The 14,826-nt window shown below is 39.6% G+C and overlaps 1 protein-coding gene across 1 annotated transcript in view; it reads left to right on the top strand.

The window, feature by feature from the left end:
- fkbp1b (FKBP prolyl isomerase 1B) overlaps positions 1-14,826 on the top strand; it is a 40,656-nt gene that overhangs the window by 1,130 nt on the left and 24,700 nt on the right. The window contains exon 2 of the mRNA XM_015352038.2: positions 13,088-13,135. Within this exon, the coding sequence (XP_015207524.1) occupies positions 13,088-13,135 (48 nt within the window). The remainder of the gene's footprint in view (positions 1-13,087; positions 13,136-14,826) is intronic.

Here is a 14,826-nt window from a genome sequence, read left to right as displayed (position 1 = left end):
GGGGAAAACGTAGCCCCCTTACACTGTCAAAACTCCTACACCCTTTCGAAAGCGTTTACGAGTTTAAAACACCCCCTTTCTCGTTTGAGACGTACAACCTGGCATATTTACATATTTATGGTATCGCCGGTAGAATTGATATTCTTTTATGGACAAATACCGGTAAAAACAAGGAGACTGGTATTTGAAAATGACAAGGACGCCTAGAAACGTTACTGAAATAATTTAAGAACTGTAGAAACGATTATGACGACTAACACCCCTTTTCTACATAATGCAGCAAAGGATTTTGTCGTTTTATGGCACCAAATTAAATATCCCTATGTTAGGTCATTACAGCTTTACAATCTGGCACACACCTTTTGTAGTGCATCAGTTTTTCCCAAGTGAGTTATTCTTACTGTCCCCAAAGCATATTTTTGACAGGCTTCAGTCCTTACTCTTCACCTCTTTATAGAACGTTCCAGCCTAGTTAAGATGTGATAAGTCAGATCAACAGGGTGGTTTCCTTAGCCAGTTGCTCTAAATAGTTTTTTTGCACTTGGAAAAACAAACCTTGCACCCACAACTCCCCTCCCTGAGGATGTTGCTTGACTTTGAAGAATGGAGCTTTTAAAAACATTGATTGGTATCAAACTTGTACCAGTGTCTGCGTTTCAGAATTTGCTGAAGTAGCCAGTTGTGATTGTTCACTTGTTAAGAGCTGTTTTGATAGACATAAAGGAGTAATCCCCTAAGATGTTCAGGAGAGAGGCTGCAATAATATCTGCTGAATACATTTGCATTATATATTTTTGAAACCAGGAATTTAATACAGACATGGGCAAATGAGTCTCAAGTAGAAAGCAGATCAATTAAAGGCATTAGGTCGCATCTGTGATTAACAGCTCAGTTGGAATGAAAACCAGGACGCATGCCTTCCCTCAGGACTGGGGTTAGGAGTGGTTGATCTAGCTTGTTTGGCTGCTGGTAGCTAATTCTTTTGAGGATTGCTGGCCAGGGTATTGGCTTCAGCAGTATAGATTCATAATGTAGTCACGGTGTTCTGTTTTTCTGCCGGAAAACCCATCATTAAGCGTCTGAGTTATTGCCTCTGCTTTTTATGGTGAGCATTTCCTCAGCATCCTTTGCATTTAGTTCCCTCCCCCCTTGCTGTTTGCTGTAGCAATGAAATTCAAATGTTTTGTCAAGAGCTCGCCAGCTTCTCTGTTGGCGTTGGGACCCGTCTTTTGAGTATTCCAAGTAGTGCCCATTTTTCTTGGCAGGTTCATTCTCTGAACACAAGGCGTTGGAGATGATACTTCTTCTCTCGTTACAGCTCCTCGGAAAGTTGTCTCCCCACAATTTAGAAGTGGCGTTGAAATTGACACCATCTGGCTGGTCTTCCTCCTTGGCCATTGTTCTGGCTCTCTTCCAAGGAGCCCCAAAGCGTTTGCCAAGCCTTTGTGCAATAACATTTTTTTGCTTATGGCTCTTAGGTCGGTCACACTTTTTAAAAGAACTGTGTTGAGTCTTCTGGGAGAGGGGCAGCAGATGCCTTATGAGGGGCAACGCTTTCTTGGCAGTACACGGGGTAAAATTCCTAACACATCAGGTTAAACCTGTACCTGTGAAACCTGATGCGTTTTCTTCTGATATGAGTTCTGAACATTTTCATGTTTCAGGACTTTGCAGGAATTCATTATGTAACTCATGATTGTGCCCCCATGTGAAAATCAGAAGAAGTCTTGGACCTGATAACATCAGTGTGCAGGTACTGAGGTCTTGTGCTGAGCAGCTCAAATTTAATTGAATTCTCAAACGCACTCTCTGAATCGGCAGAAAGTGCAGAAACGGGGAAACAGCCGTACCAGTTGCAAAATGCAGATCCCCTAAAATATATTAAGTGATTTCAAACCAGTGGTATTGACCTGTGTAGTAATGAAGAAATCTGAGAAAATTGTTAAAAGGCACATGTTCTACCTGGTAGAGCACCTACTGAATCCTAACTACACTGGCTACAGGGCTAAAACAGGAGTCGATGATTCTACAATCACATTTATTGAATCTCTTGTATACATATAAGATGCATGTCAGACTTCTGTTTCTAGGTTTCTCATCGGCCTTCAACACCACGCAAACACACTTGTTAGTGGAGAGATCACTCTAAAATTTTAATCTACACCTTAATATTGTAGTTTGGATTTTAGACTGAGTGGCACAGTAGCGATTGTTGCGGCCCTGCTGGAGACCTGGCTTAAGTTCGGGACCTGGGGAGCTGTCTATCTGGAGTCTGTATATTTTCCCCTAGGATCATGTGGGTTTTCTTCACGTGTTCCAGTTTCCTCCCACGGTTGGAAAATACTGGTGGGTGAATCGGCTTCTGGGAGAATTGGTTGGTGAGAAGGACCTAGGTCTGTGTGTGTCAACAGTTACGAATATCTTGGCACTGTTGTGGATTACGAGTTAACCTTTGAGGAAAATACAGATGTAATATGTAAGAAAGGCCAACGGCGGTTTTTTCTCAGAAAACTGCTCTTTTAGTGAGTGTAGTACAAGGATGACTTTTATTGAATCTGTTCTGACATTCAGTGCGGTAACTTTAATACACGCAATAAAAACAGACTGAGCTGGATAGTGAAGGTACTGTAAATGGCAAATTTATTGGTACACAAGAGTTACAGCTGTCGGATATCCACATCAAACAATAGTGAGTGAGGCCAATATAATCATCGGCTGTCATGACCACCCCTTGCACAGTGAATCTGAACTCCTTCCATCAGGGTGTTGACTTGGGGTACTCAGATTGCAATAGTACTACATTAAGCAGGTTAACATCTGTAGGAATAAAGAATCATTTTAACAATTGATTGTATATTTTCCTTATTTTTTCCATCATGCCTGCATGTTTCTTATTGGTTAAATATGCATCGTGGTATGCCTTTTACCTGCATGCAAAGCAAATTTCCCATCTGGGTATAAAGGATAGATAAAATAAAAAGGAAACTTTTATGGGTGTATCACTGTAGTTCTCAAGTTTTTTCTGCCTGTGTTAATATTGATGCAAAAACCCAACTTTAATCTTTGAAAAGAAACGTATGGTATTCTTATGGTTTCCTTTTAAGGTGAAGCTGTAGGTTGCGACTGAGAAGCATAAGTCAGGGCTGTTTCAATGTTTTCTGTATATCATTACAAGTGTGTTCTGTCAATAAATTCAACAGTAAATGACTGAGGAAAGAGAATCCCGTTTTTTAATTGTTAACATTCACAACAAGGAATGGAAGAGATGATCATATGTGCCACAGTCTGGGGTTTCTGGTGAGAATAACATGTCAGTCACACCAAGCATTTAACAAATTGTCACTTTTACCTGCAACAAACTTCCAAATGCTGTCCAATTCCTGATAACATTTTTGTAACAGGTGCACTGACATATTGTTGAGCGGACATGTACTCAGTACATTTATCATTTTGATCCATAATTATCATCAAGATGATTGATCTACCGGAATGTACCGTTCAGGGCAAGTACAAGTCTAATAGTATGTCCCTGCTGTTGGAAACCATTCAAGCTGTATATCCCCAACATCTGTTTTGCACCAGGTTGCAAATCCTGTTTTATGGGATACTGTTCCATTCTTCTTGTAAAACCATAACATATGTGCCTGGTTATTAGTCACTTGAACCCTACATACACGCATTGTCCCAGCTTATCCCACAAATATTCAGTTGGGCCAAAGTCTGGAGCGGCATGAGGGTACGCTGTCCCATTGGAATGTTGCTCTTTCATGAAGATCTGATCATTGTAGTGCTGTGCAGTCAGATTGCCATCAGTCACTAAAAGTCCTGTAGTGACAAGACACCTGCTGAGACCTGTGTTTACACCTCTGATTGGTTTGTTGTACGGAATAATTAACGTATCATTCTGCACAATCTTTCTTGCTTGCTGATGCTCATCCTTAAAGAGGGCTAGGCTTCACTCCTTGCGAGTTCACCTTCAGTGTTACTTAAATACACTAACAACGCCGAAGCATTTTGTCGGTATGGGTGGCGTATTTATTTCCTCCCCTGCTTTTCTTTCTTGATTTTTAGTAGGTTGAATATTCAGCATGTTAAATTGCTTCGACATCTCTGCCCAAATCAACGCTTGCACTAGGGAGAGGTGCTTGTGTGATATTTCAACACTGGAGCTCACACAATGTGAATTGTGACACAAGCTGCAGTGAAAACCTGAAGGATCCATCTTGTTAACTAGGTCCTGCTTCCAGTTTAAGGCCAGAGTTTGTATGGAGAGATGTGGTTTTGTTTGGTAGAGGTGATTTGTGAAGGAACATTGAAACGGTATTTCCGTGTGATACCTTCTGCTTTTAAAATCATTGGTGGGTTTTCATGAATGCATTTAGCATTTTGAAGGACTTAGGACTTGGGGGTTTTAATTGTGAATTTTGCACTCTGAACATAAAAAAGAAAACCTTTGCAATTCCTCCATGGGACTTTAATGTTGAGTTGTAACTAATTTTAATAAAACCACCTTGTCAAACCCTCATGTTCACTTAGCTGTGATAGCTTACCCAAGTACTGTGTGTGCTGAAGTCACGAGGATGAGCTTGCACCCACACAAACTTCTGAGGGTCCACTCATCTCACTGCTGGACAGAAGAGCTGCAGTGTGGGCTGCCTTATTCTAGTGCCTGTGTAATCCCACACAGATGCTGTAGTTGAAAGTATCTTGCATGTAGAAGATTATGCCGCTGCAGGATTTATAAAAACGGATTGGAGCATCAGCTCGTATACAGTACATAGACGTACTCGGGCAAATGCTTTTGTTTGAAGGTGTCTGTATCACAATGTTACCTACAACTATCTCTCCATTTCCTAACTACTTTATCTGATACAAGATTGCAGGGGAGCTGCGGCCTGACCTGGCGAGCAGGGGGCACAATGCAGGATACACCCTGGATCGCAAGGACACGCAGACATGCCCCCACTCACACCAGAGCCAGTTATCCCAGAAGCCAGTTTACCGACAGTACCTGTATGTTTTTGGACTGTGGGGGGGGGAACCAGAGTAGGTGGAGGGAATCTGTGTAAACATGAGGAGAAGATACAGATAACACCCCAGGAATTGAATCCAGGGCTCCAGCGCTGTTACGCAGCAAGACTAACCACTGCACCCAGTAAATTAACAAAATATTTATATTTTTAAGAGTGCTTTAGGTCTTATTTGTTTATTCATGAATCTACAATTAGCAGCTAAATTAATAACAGGCCTCTCGATATATGTATATAGAATGTAGATGTTTTACACAGAGCTTAATATTGTGCATGCAGCTTAATCTTTTCTGGGGCATTGTAGGCTACTGACAATTGGTTCCCTTTTCCAGACTGATTTACAAATTGAATGTGGCTTTCAGCTTCTCAATAGGCTATTCAGTAATCTGACTTTAGTACAGCTGCATGAGAATTTTATTCCTTTTGAATATGTACTTACGGCCCAATGGAGGCCTTCAGCCTAAATATTTCACTGCACATGATTGCGTTTTCTTGTTTAGCTGATTTGCTCGCGGAGATGTCATAGGTTGACATCAACATGAGGAAAGCTTAGGGCTCGCTAAAAGCCAGTCTGTTACAGATGTCCTCTTTACAGCCCCCGGAAAAGAACTCGGGCAGATGGAAGTGGCTCTGCTGCAAGCCAAGAGCAACCACACAGTTTCCACTTTGAAATTAATATTATATCTGACCTAAAAGCCCAAAGGATGCGTTCAGACCCCTGCCATCATTAGGTGAGCACCTTGGAACGTGCATCAGTGTTATTCCTATTCCTGTTGTGCATCATGGGGGGGGGAGGGGGGATATATTATATGCTGTATTTATTTGCTGATGGGTCAGATTTTACTCTTGTTTTTCCAAGGCCTGCTTAGTCAAGACCTGTTTTGATGTCTGACGTACAGTACTTTGGGTCAGGCATCTGAAAATAAGCTGGCACTTATTTTTTATGTAAAGAAGTATGCAACCCTGCTTATTTGGTGGTCTCTGTTAACTAGATACCACTGTCAGCCCAAAGCTTTTACACCTCTGGCTTAGCCAAGTAACCTTTCAGAAAGGACTTAATGTCCAGTCTGATCTAGATTGAATGCACAGATGTGTGATAACCATTTGGATTCATCTTACTGTTTTAACCTTTCTTTTTATCACCTTAATGAAACACTGTACTAGATATTCTATTCAAATTCTTTTGAATACCATTTCCTCAAAAATCCTGGGTACCCTTACCTTTGAGTACCCCAGTAACCCACCCTTAGTTATGTATAAAGTAGCCTGTGTCTTGTGTAGTATTTAAATAAGACATTTAGAAATCTAGCTGTATATCCCTACAAAGACTGCTTTTTATGATTTAACCTCAAAGCTGCATTTAAATTGTAATGTGTTTTTACCCCAGAAACAAAATCTAAATCTAGTGTAATAAACTGTGCTATTAGAAGTTCATGAATGCCACATCCCATGGAGCTGTTCCTCCTAAATCTACAGGCTTCTGATCAACACATTGTACCCCAAGACAGCCAGGCCCTCCTCTCGTTCCACTCTAATTTGGGGGTATGGGTTTCACTCCTTATTTCCAATCTGAGTAATCTAGGTAATAAGTATAAATTCTATTATTGTACTAATATTCATACAGATATTTTACAACAAAACACATATTCATGACCAAATAATGATTATTGCCTTATGTCTTGCAATATTGACCACCCTGCTTTTTCCTGGCTTTATAGTTTTGTTTCTCTCATTTAGGTTCTAAAATAAGAGCTGTACCTGTCTCCTGGGCCTTACTCTTAATGTTTGTCAGGTGTTTGTCTGTTTATTGCTATGCTCATCAATAAGTAGACATATCTGGTCTTGTGTGATAGCAGACAACTCTATAGGAATTTGTGTAAGATCAAATCTGACCATGACCCCAAGTACTTAACTGCAGTCCTTTTTCCGGTGTGCAGAAAGACTGAAATGGGTAGTAGTAGCTCAAACAGTTTTTCCGTAGCTTGTAATGAGCTCACGGGATCTTTTCAGTCAGGGTTTCATATAGAGACCTGGTCCTGGAGACTGGATTGTGTAGAGGTTTTTCAGTCTAGCAGACTTCTTAACATCTCTAATTACTTTTAGTGGCTCAATTAGCCCAACTTGCTAACATTTGCTGTTTAGAGCTGCATCAGCTGAAGACCCCTGGAAAACTTAGACATTGGTGCTCCAGGACCAGTACTGGGGACCCCTGGTTTAGATGTGGAGACAGCATGGAAATAGCTTTTACGTTACTGATAAACTAATGACTTGTGACTGAATGATCATTGTGCTCATTCAGAAATATAGGTGCAGCTTCAGATGCACATTACAAAATTCTGTTGGATTACGTGGCTAGTTGTCTACAGATCTCTGGTACTGCCCTTCTTCGGTTTAGCTCCTATTTAGTTACCAGCAGCCATTTAGTACATCTTAGCTTTTTTTAGTTCTGAAGTCCCCACAAAGGGTTGGCACAGTGGTGCAGAAGTAAGCACTGTTGTCTTGCAGTGCTGGGTTAAGTTCCTGGGGTGCTTTCTGGGTAGAGTTCATGTAGGTTTTTGTGGGGTGCTCCAGATTCCTCCCCCAGTCTGAAGGCATACTGGAAGGTTAATTGGCTTCTGGCAAAATTGTCCCTGGTTGTGATTGTGTCTGTGCCCTGTGATGGACTGGCATCCCGTCCAGTGTGCACCTTGCCTTGTGCCAGTTGCTTGCTGGGATAGGCTCCAGCTCCCCCAGGACCCTGAATTGGATAAAGTACTTAGAAAATAGAAATATATAAGTTTCTGGGCTAGAAGCTTAACATTTTAGTATTTACATGTTGCTTCTTGGTTAGATCATTCACTTTGGACTTACAAATTGTGATGATGACTCTTGGATTTATAGTATGTACAGGTGAGCCTGGTTGGTGTTATTTTGGCAATAGAAATGACAATGATGCAAAAAACCTGAAAGTGAGGTTATGCTAATAGGACCCCAACATTCTTTTTGCTAACTTGCTGATGTCCTTGGTTTAAACCCCATCAACAATTGTTTGATGGGTTAAAGCTAACATCACTATTGTAGTTTGAAGCATTTTAGACATGTCACAAGGGTATGTTCTGCCTAAGGGCTGACATTGCTTGGTTAAGATGCTGATTCTGAAGTATTGATCATTGCATTACAGAAGCCTAATCTTCTTGATAAAGACATTACTTACTGACCTATTATCTCTGATGCTACGTAAGATTCACTGTCTAGAATTCTGTGCCTCATGGTTTACTAAAACTATTCTGCATTGGAACATTATCTCCCAAAGCAATTTACAGTGGATCCCAGTCTCTTCTGCTCATTTCGGCATTCTGACCCTTTAAACTTGTTTAGCCAGTTCAGTTTCTTAGTTAAAGCCCCTTAAAATCTTCTAATTGCTAAACAAGGCCTGAGCTGCTTTTTGGTTTACATGTGTTGAGCATTTTGCTTCATGCATCTCTCAAACAGATTTTACGGGAGGTGATTGGGTCACTAATGTTGGAACTCGTTATCCAACCGTTCAACAGGTGTTGTCTTCAACAGAAAGGAAATTTGATGTCTTGCAATGGCAGCTATGATTTTTACAAATTTGATTCAAATCCTATACCTGGAGGGTAATGAGTATATTTTCCTAAATTGTGTGAATCTAGTGAAGTTATGTCTTCTAATTCCTTGAAGGAAGACACATGTTTGACAAAATAAATGGGAAACATTGGTTACAAAGTGTCAAAAATCTAGCACGAGATTATTTTGAGGATTAATTGCACGAATGTAGTACAGGTCCTAATCCCAAATCTGCACATTGAGGCCTTCTTACTTTGCTGAAGACTAGGCTCCACACAACAGGTGATATAGCCTTTTTGTGTGCAGCTCCTTGTCTGTGAGCTCCCTGCCCGAGTTCATTACTTTGCTGTTTCTAAAAGCTCAAAGACCTTTTAGTGAATAGTCTGTCCCTCTAATGAGCAGTTTTACTCTAAGTTTCATAAAGTCTGTTTGCTGGTTCCTGCCACTCTCCATTTTATCTGTGTGTGCTCTGAAAATAAAATGATGAATTCAGATTGTATTGCAGTGTTTCTCTTCATCTGGTCCTTAAGTTTATACTGTGTACTTCTGGATCTGCTCCTTGTAAACCTATCTTTCCTTTAAATTCGGACAAGGTGCAAACGGTCATTTTTTAAAATGCTGGATCAGCCCAGATATGTATGCTCAAATTCACCTGCTTATGTTTTTTATGGTTAAGCTTCACTCTTGTGCTGAATGTAGAGCTGTGATTCTAACGGAAATTTAGAATCACAGCTCTACACAGCTCTTAGAATTTTCGTATTTAGAAAGTAATTGCAGGAGGGAGAATGCAGCCGGGTGTGGAGAAATGGCTGGGGAGTTAGGAAATATAAACAGGCCCTTTATTTTGATACAGAAGAAGCACAAAATGTCTGCTTTAGCTCTTTAGGAAAAGAGCCAGGAAAAACAGCCCTTAATTTTTTGAATGTTCATGTTCAACCAGAAAGCTGTAGATAGACTGTAGTACAGCAGTAAAGTGGAATGTATATGACCTTTATAAATCCATTCCACGACCTTTTATATCTAATTGAACTTTCTACCTCTTTCATTTTGAAATCAATGCCATTTTATCTGTATTTGTCACATGCTCACTAGTCTTGTCATTGATGTTTGGCAAAATATCAATCATGAGATTTTGTAGCAGTTTTGTACTGTAGCTGCTATTTGGGGGGATCTTATTTAAGAACTCAAATAAGAGGGTCAAATAACCTCAGGATTTCTTCCAGACTTTTCATGAAAGAAGTAAGGGTACTGGCTTCAACAAAAGCTACCCAACCACGGTCTCATACTCCCACAGCAGTTTGTGCTTCTTATTTTCGGTTTTAAATTAAATTTATTGTTTCTACTTCTGCTTTTCTGGTTTGTTTCACTTTTCATTCTGAAAAATTCTGCGTGGACATTCTGTCCATGTCTTTGAATACTTGTCCTCATGGTCACCTCAGCCTTCTCCCTTTGGGATTAAAAATGTTCAGCTCCTTTAGTGCAGAACATTACCTTAACCTCCAGAATATGTCTGATTGCTGCTCTGGATAATTTCCTGCAAAGAGCCATGTCTCTTCTTTAATGTAGCAACCATAATTTTACGCTATTCTTAAGGCCTTAATACTTTAATTTGGACATAAGATCCCTAGTGTTAAATAGTTAAAATCATAGCCTTTTTAATTACTTCCCACCTTGTCCAGAAGATGTCTTTTCTATAAATTGCCAATTCTAGCTCGTTTTCCTAATCATATTAAGATATTCTGTGACTACCTGCATGCAGTACACAAGTTCAGAGTATATTAAACATCTGCCAAGTGTTGCCCACTTTGAATTTGAAGTATTTTTTTAAATTCCCTTTGCTTCTACACTTTGATAATCCTCTTAAATTCGTATTCTATACAGACATTATTATTATTATTATTATTATTATTGACTATTTTGTTAACTATACTTGAATCTAGATTATTTAAACTTAAGAGCAGCAGTGGTCCTAGTAAAAGATCCCCATGATGCATCACTAATTTGAGTCTGCACCAATTATCTGTACCCTCAGTTTTCCTTGCATGTGATCCTTTAGGTTAGTTCTTATTCTCAATTACCTTACGTTTAAAAGTCCGACTTACTGGTCTTATTTTAACCTGTTTTTGAAATGCATTGTACCTCTTTCTTATAACCAAGTTTTGCTAAAGTGCTATACCTCCCCCTCTCCTGTGTTTCCTATGTCTTGCAAATCAAGTGTATCTGCTAGTGCCATATTTCTTTCCACCGTTGTTGGTTAAATCACAGAATCCTGGCTCAGTACTGTCATAATGGCCATTTAGTGTGGTAGCTTCTATCACATCTGAATTGTTTCTGATATTCCTTTTAGGTATTAACACTCAATTACCTGGTCTCTTGGCTCTCCCTTGGTTTTTATTCCCCTTGAAACCTTATTTTCAATTATCCTCTCCCCCATCCAGTCTAGTTTACATTTTCCTTGATTTCTTTGTTGATTTTTGTGCCAAAGCTATAGGTGCCCATCTTGCTTTGATGAGATCCACTATGTCTTTACTTGGATGGAAAGTGTGCTGTTTAAACAACATTTGTGGCCACATGGTCAATACCTGGGTCTTCACTGTATACATGTCAGTCATCTTTGTTTTTATCTCGGTTTTGCTGTTCTGGAAAATGGAGTCTCCAACACCCACCACTTTTGTTTGGCATTCTTAGCCACGGAGGTGTCTTGGAGTTTAGCAGATATGTTCAGTGATGATATGCTGAGTGTTATTGTTTGAATCGGTGAGTACAGTTTCTTTTCGCCACCTGGGATCAGCTTCTTTCCATTTGTTCCTCTGAGAATTTAGGTTTTATACCTCTCTAAACGCTTGTTTTTTCAGGTCATCGATCTCTTCAAGTGCCTTTATTTCATTCTCCGGGATATTAACATTCCCCCTTTTCTTTCAGTGTCTGGATTTCGTGGCAGTTACCACACATGTATGCATTCATTTGGGTGTTGGCTTTGCAAAGCAGTGTTGCACCAATAGAAAATTACAGCACCAAGATGGTCTAGCACATCAAAATAACCAGTTTAGTGTGGGTCTGAGTTTAAAAACATGAAATATGATTTAGTCTTAATTTTCATCCTGTTCCTCATGGAAATCTGTATTGGCAGTGGTAAGACAAGCCTGTGCCGCTTAGTATGTATAACACTGCTGTGGTTTTCTTCTCTTGGTTTTGATGTTCAGCACAAAGCCGTGTTTTGTATTGAACTGTTAGCTCAATAGTTTTCACAAATTTCCCTCCAGACAAGTTCTGTTTTACTGGGAATCCACTGGGGGGGTTTTCCTTTTATCTTTTTTTTTGAATGTGTCATTTTTTTACAAGGTTTGCAAAAAACCTGATGACAAAAGTGAAGGATATGAGGTAGGAGTACACCCTGGTTTAGATGCCAACCCCTTCACAGGATGTGAACACAGCAAGGGTTAATATACACAAAACACTTAACACGGCCAGCATATCTTTGGGAGGTGGAAGGAAACAAAAACGGCAATAGCAGCTAACTAATGTAAAAAAAAAAATCTCCATTGCCTACAGTCCTGTCTTGATTTGAAAGATCATTGTAATGTTTATAGCAGCCAAGTTTTGAATCTGCCTTGTGGTCATGCTTTCTCCAAAATAATTTGCTTATATTTCCAGGTTTTATTTTAATGCTTGGTGGAAAGCACAAAATGTAAGTGGCAAACCTGAGGAAAATTCCTTCTGATTTCACGTGAGACTTGATGTCTTCAAAAAACAATGCAGAATGCTTATTATTCCTTCATTATTGTGTACAGTCTGCAAACTCCACTGCAGATGAGTTGGAAGTAGTCAAGACATGAGGATATTTGTTTTTAATTCTGACCTAAGCTTCATATAAGTATTGTTCTGCATGCCTAATTAAAGGAATGTGCCAGTGAAGTAAAATAACATTGTAATAGGTTCTTTGCATGGTTTTCATTTTGTTTCAAATTGTCTTTTGACAGCTTTGTGACCTATTAAGTGCCTTATTAAGGCCATTTCAGTAGTGCTGTTTGCAGAGCTTCATGCAGTATGTAATAAAATGTGACCACAAAGGTACAGTTGAAATTTTACTTTGAATTCTGAATCACTCTGGGCTTTTCTCCTCTGCAAGTTCCCTAGCATTCAGGTTCTATTAGGCTTAAAAACATGGCCCTATACCTAACACGGATACTTAGAAAAACACTGTGGAGTTTTAATGTTTTTCAAAACACTGAAAAAGTGTATTAAAAAATATATTTTTTTTTAATGGAGGAAATGGTAAGATTGGTCTGCCAGGTATTTCACAGTATCTTTAATTCCTGTGGACAAAATTAACATCTATGGGCTTCCATATACTTGTTTTAATTGAGATACTCTAGTATTTCCCACGGATCTTGTGCTTATCTTTATAAACTTGGGTTGTAACGTAAATCACTGTTGTGATTTGCTTTTTCTTTGCCCAAATTATTCATTATTCGTTTTCTGTTCCACAGGAAGAACATTTCCGAAGAAAGGCCAGACATGCGTTGTTCATTATACAGGTAAAGTATGAAGAAAACTTGGAATCTGTCACAAGCAGAAGATCCATCACAAACTGTTGGTGTTTGTTGTACCATTTGTAATTAGTATTCCTCATTCCTTTCAGAGAAATTTGAATTCTAGATTTTAATGCTTGGATCTGTTGGATTATGGTACTATTCTAACAGTTCTGGCACAAGCATGTTCTTCCTGTTTTTGTTCAGTTGGCTCCTAGTAGTCACTCAGAACTGAATTTTCTTAGCACTGCTTTGCAAAGGAAGTTGAGATAGGGGTTGCAGGCGATAACCTGAGATGCAGAGCAAGTGGTATTTTTGGGGCATGTTAAAAAGTGACGCATCAGCTTAATGCAATATGTGTCTTTGTGGGCTCAGGACTTGAGTTGAAGATCTAGTTGTATTCCTCTGCGCAGGGCTGATGTAACTGATCTTTAAATTCTCACATCCTAGAAGAACAAGCATTCCCACTTTCAAGTAGCCTTGCTTGTGTAAATCAGCTAAAGGGCTCTGGTAGTCTTTTTAATCCTTTTTTTCCCCCTCAAAGCTGTTAAAATTTCAGGGATGCATCTCAAACTTAGAGTCCTTTTTTGTTTTTTGTTCAGCTGGATTTATTTTTAATATTTGTTTTTACACAGTGTATTGGGAAAGGTCTTATTATAAAGGCATGGTATTCCGACCTTTGCACAGTTTTCACATTCTGCCTTTTTAAAGCTGGCCAGACATGATACTTTGAAGTAGTACATATGTTCAGTTGGTAAGCACCTAAATCATTCAAAAGCAAACAAGTAAATATAGGAGAAAAAAATGGAAAAGTCATAAGTATTTAAATCTCTTGCGGTGGCAAGCCCACATTTAGGGGCACAATATGTTAATAAGCAACATTTGTTGCGTGGTCTCTGTCTGTATGCTGTAAGTGGTTTGCATGATGTCGGAACAAATGCACGTGACTACAGTCGCACTGCAAATACAGTCAGGTAGTGAATTTTAAACAAAGGTTCAGTCATGAAGACCAAGGAGCTTTCAAAAAGGTTTGGGGAAAAAGTTGTATAAAGGCAGGAATCTGGAGAAGGGTATAAATAAATTCCAGAGACTCGCTTGAGTATGGTGAAGTTGAAGGGACCAACTTGCCAAGTAAACTGGCTAAGGATGCCAATGGTGACTTAGATCTCAGTGCCTGAAATTGGTGGGGGGGGGGTTTATGGTTACTGCCCAAAGAGGGCTTGAATGGAACTGAAACGCCTCAAATCTTGTGTGGGGTTTGCAACAAAGCACCTAAATGATACTGCAAGCAAGTGGCCAAAGGTTGTGTGGAATCCAAAGCATAACATCTTCTACAAACCCACCATAGTGCGTCACTCAGTCAACATGGTGGCAGCAGCATGATGTTAGAGTTGCAGAATCTGTGAAGCTTATCAAGATTGGAAACGGATGGAGAAAAGTAGCAAAGAGGAAAACGAGTCACCTCTCAGCAAGACAGTGTTCCAAAGTGCAAGGCCAAAGCCACATGGGAGTAGCTTAAGATTTAAGAAAGTGAATGTCTTGGAGTAGTGTAGTCAACGTCCCGACTTCAATCCTGTTGAGAATCTGTGGAGCGATTTGGAAATGGCTATCCATAAGTGATCCCCAAGTGATTTAGCAACAAAAATACTCCTGGCTAGAATTGCTGGCAAAGACACTTGCACCAAATATTGGGTTTG

The sequence above is a fragment of the Lepisosteus oculatus genome, chromosome 2 (genome assembly GCF_040954835.1).
Source record: "Lepisosteus oculatus isolate fLepOcu1 chromosome 2, fLepOcu1.hap2, whole genome shotgun sequence".
Lineage (NCBI taxonomy): Eukaryota > Metazoa > Chordata > Actinopteri > Semionotiformes > Lepisosteidae > Lepisosteus > Lepisosteus oculatus.
The sequence above is the reverse complement of the archived record's forward strand: the minus strand, read 5'-3'. Positions and strand labels throughout refer to the sequence as shown.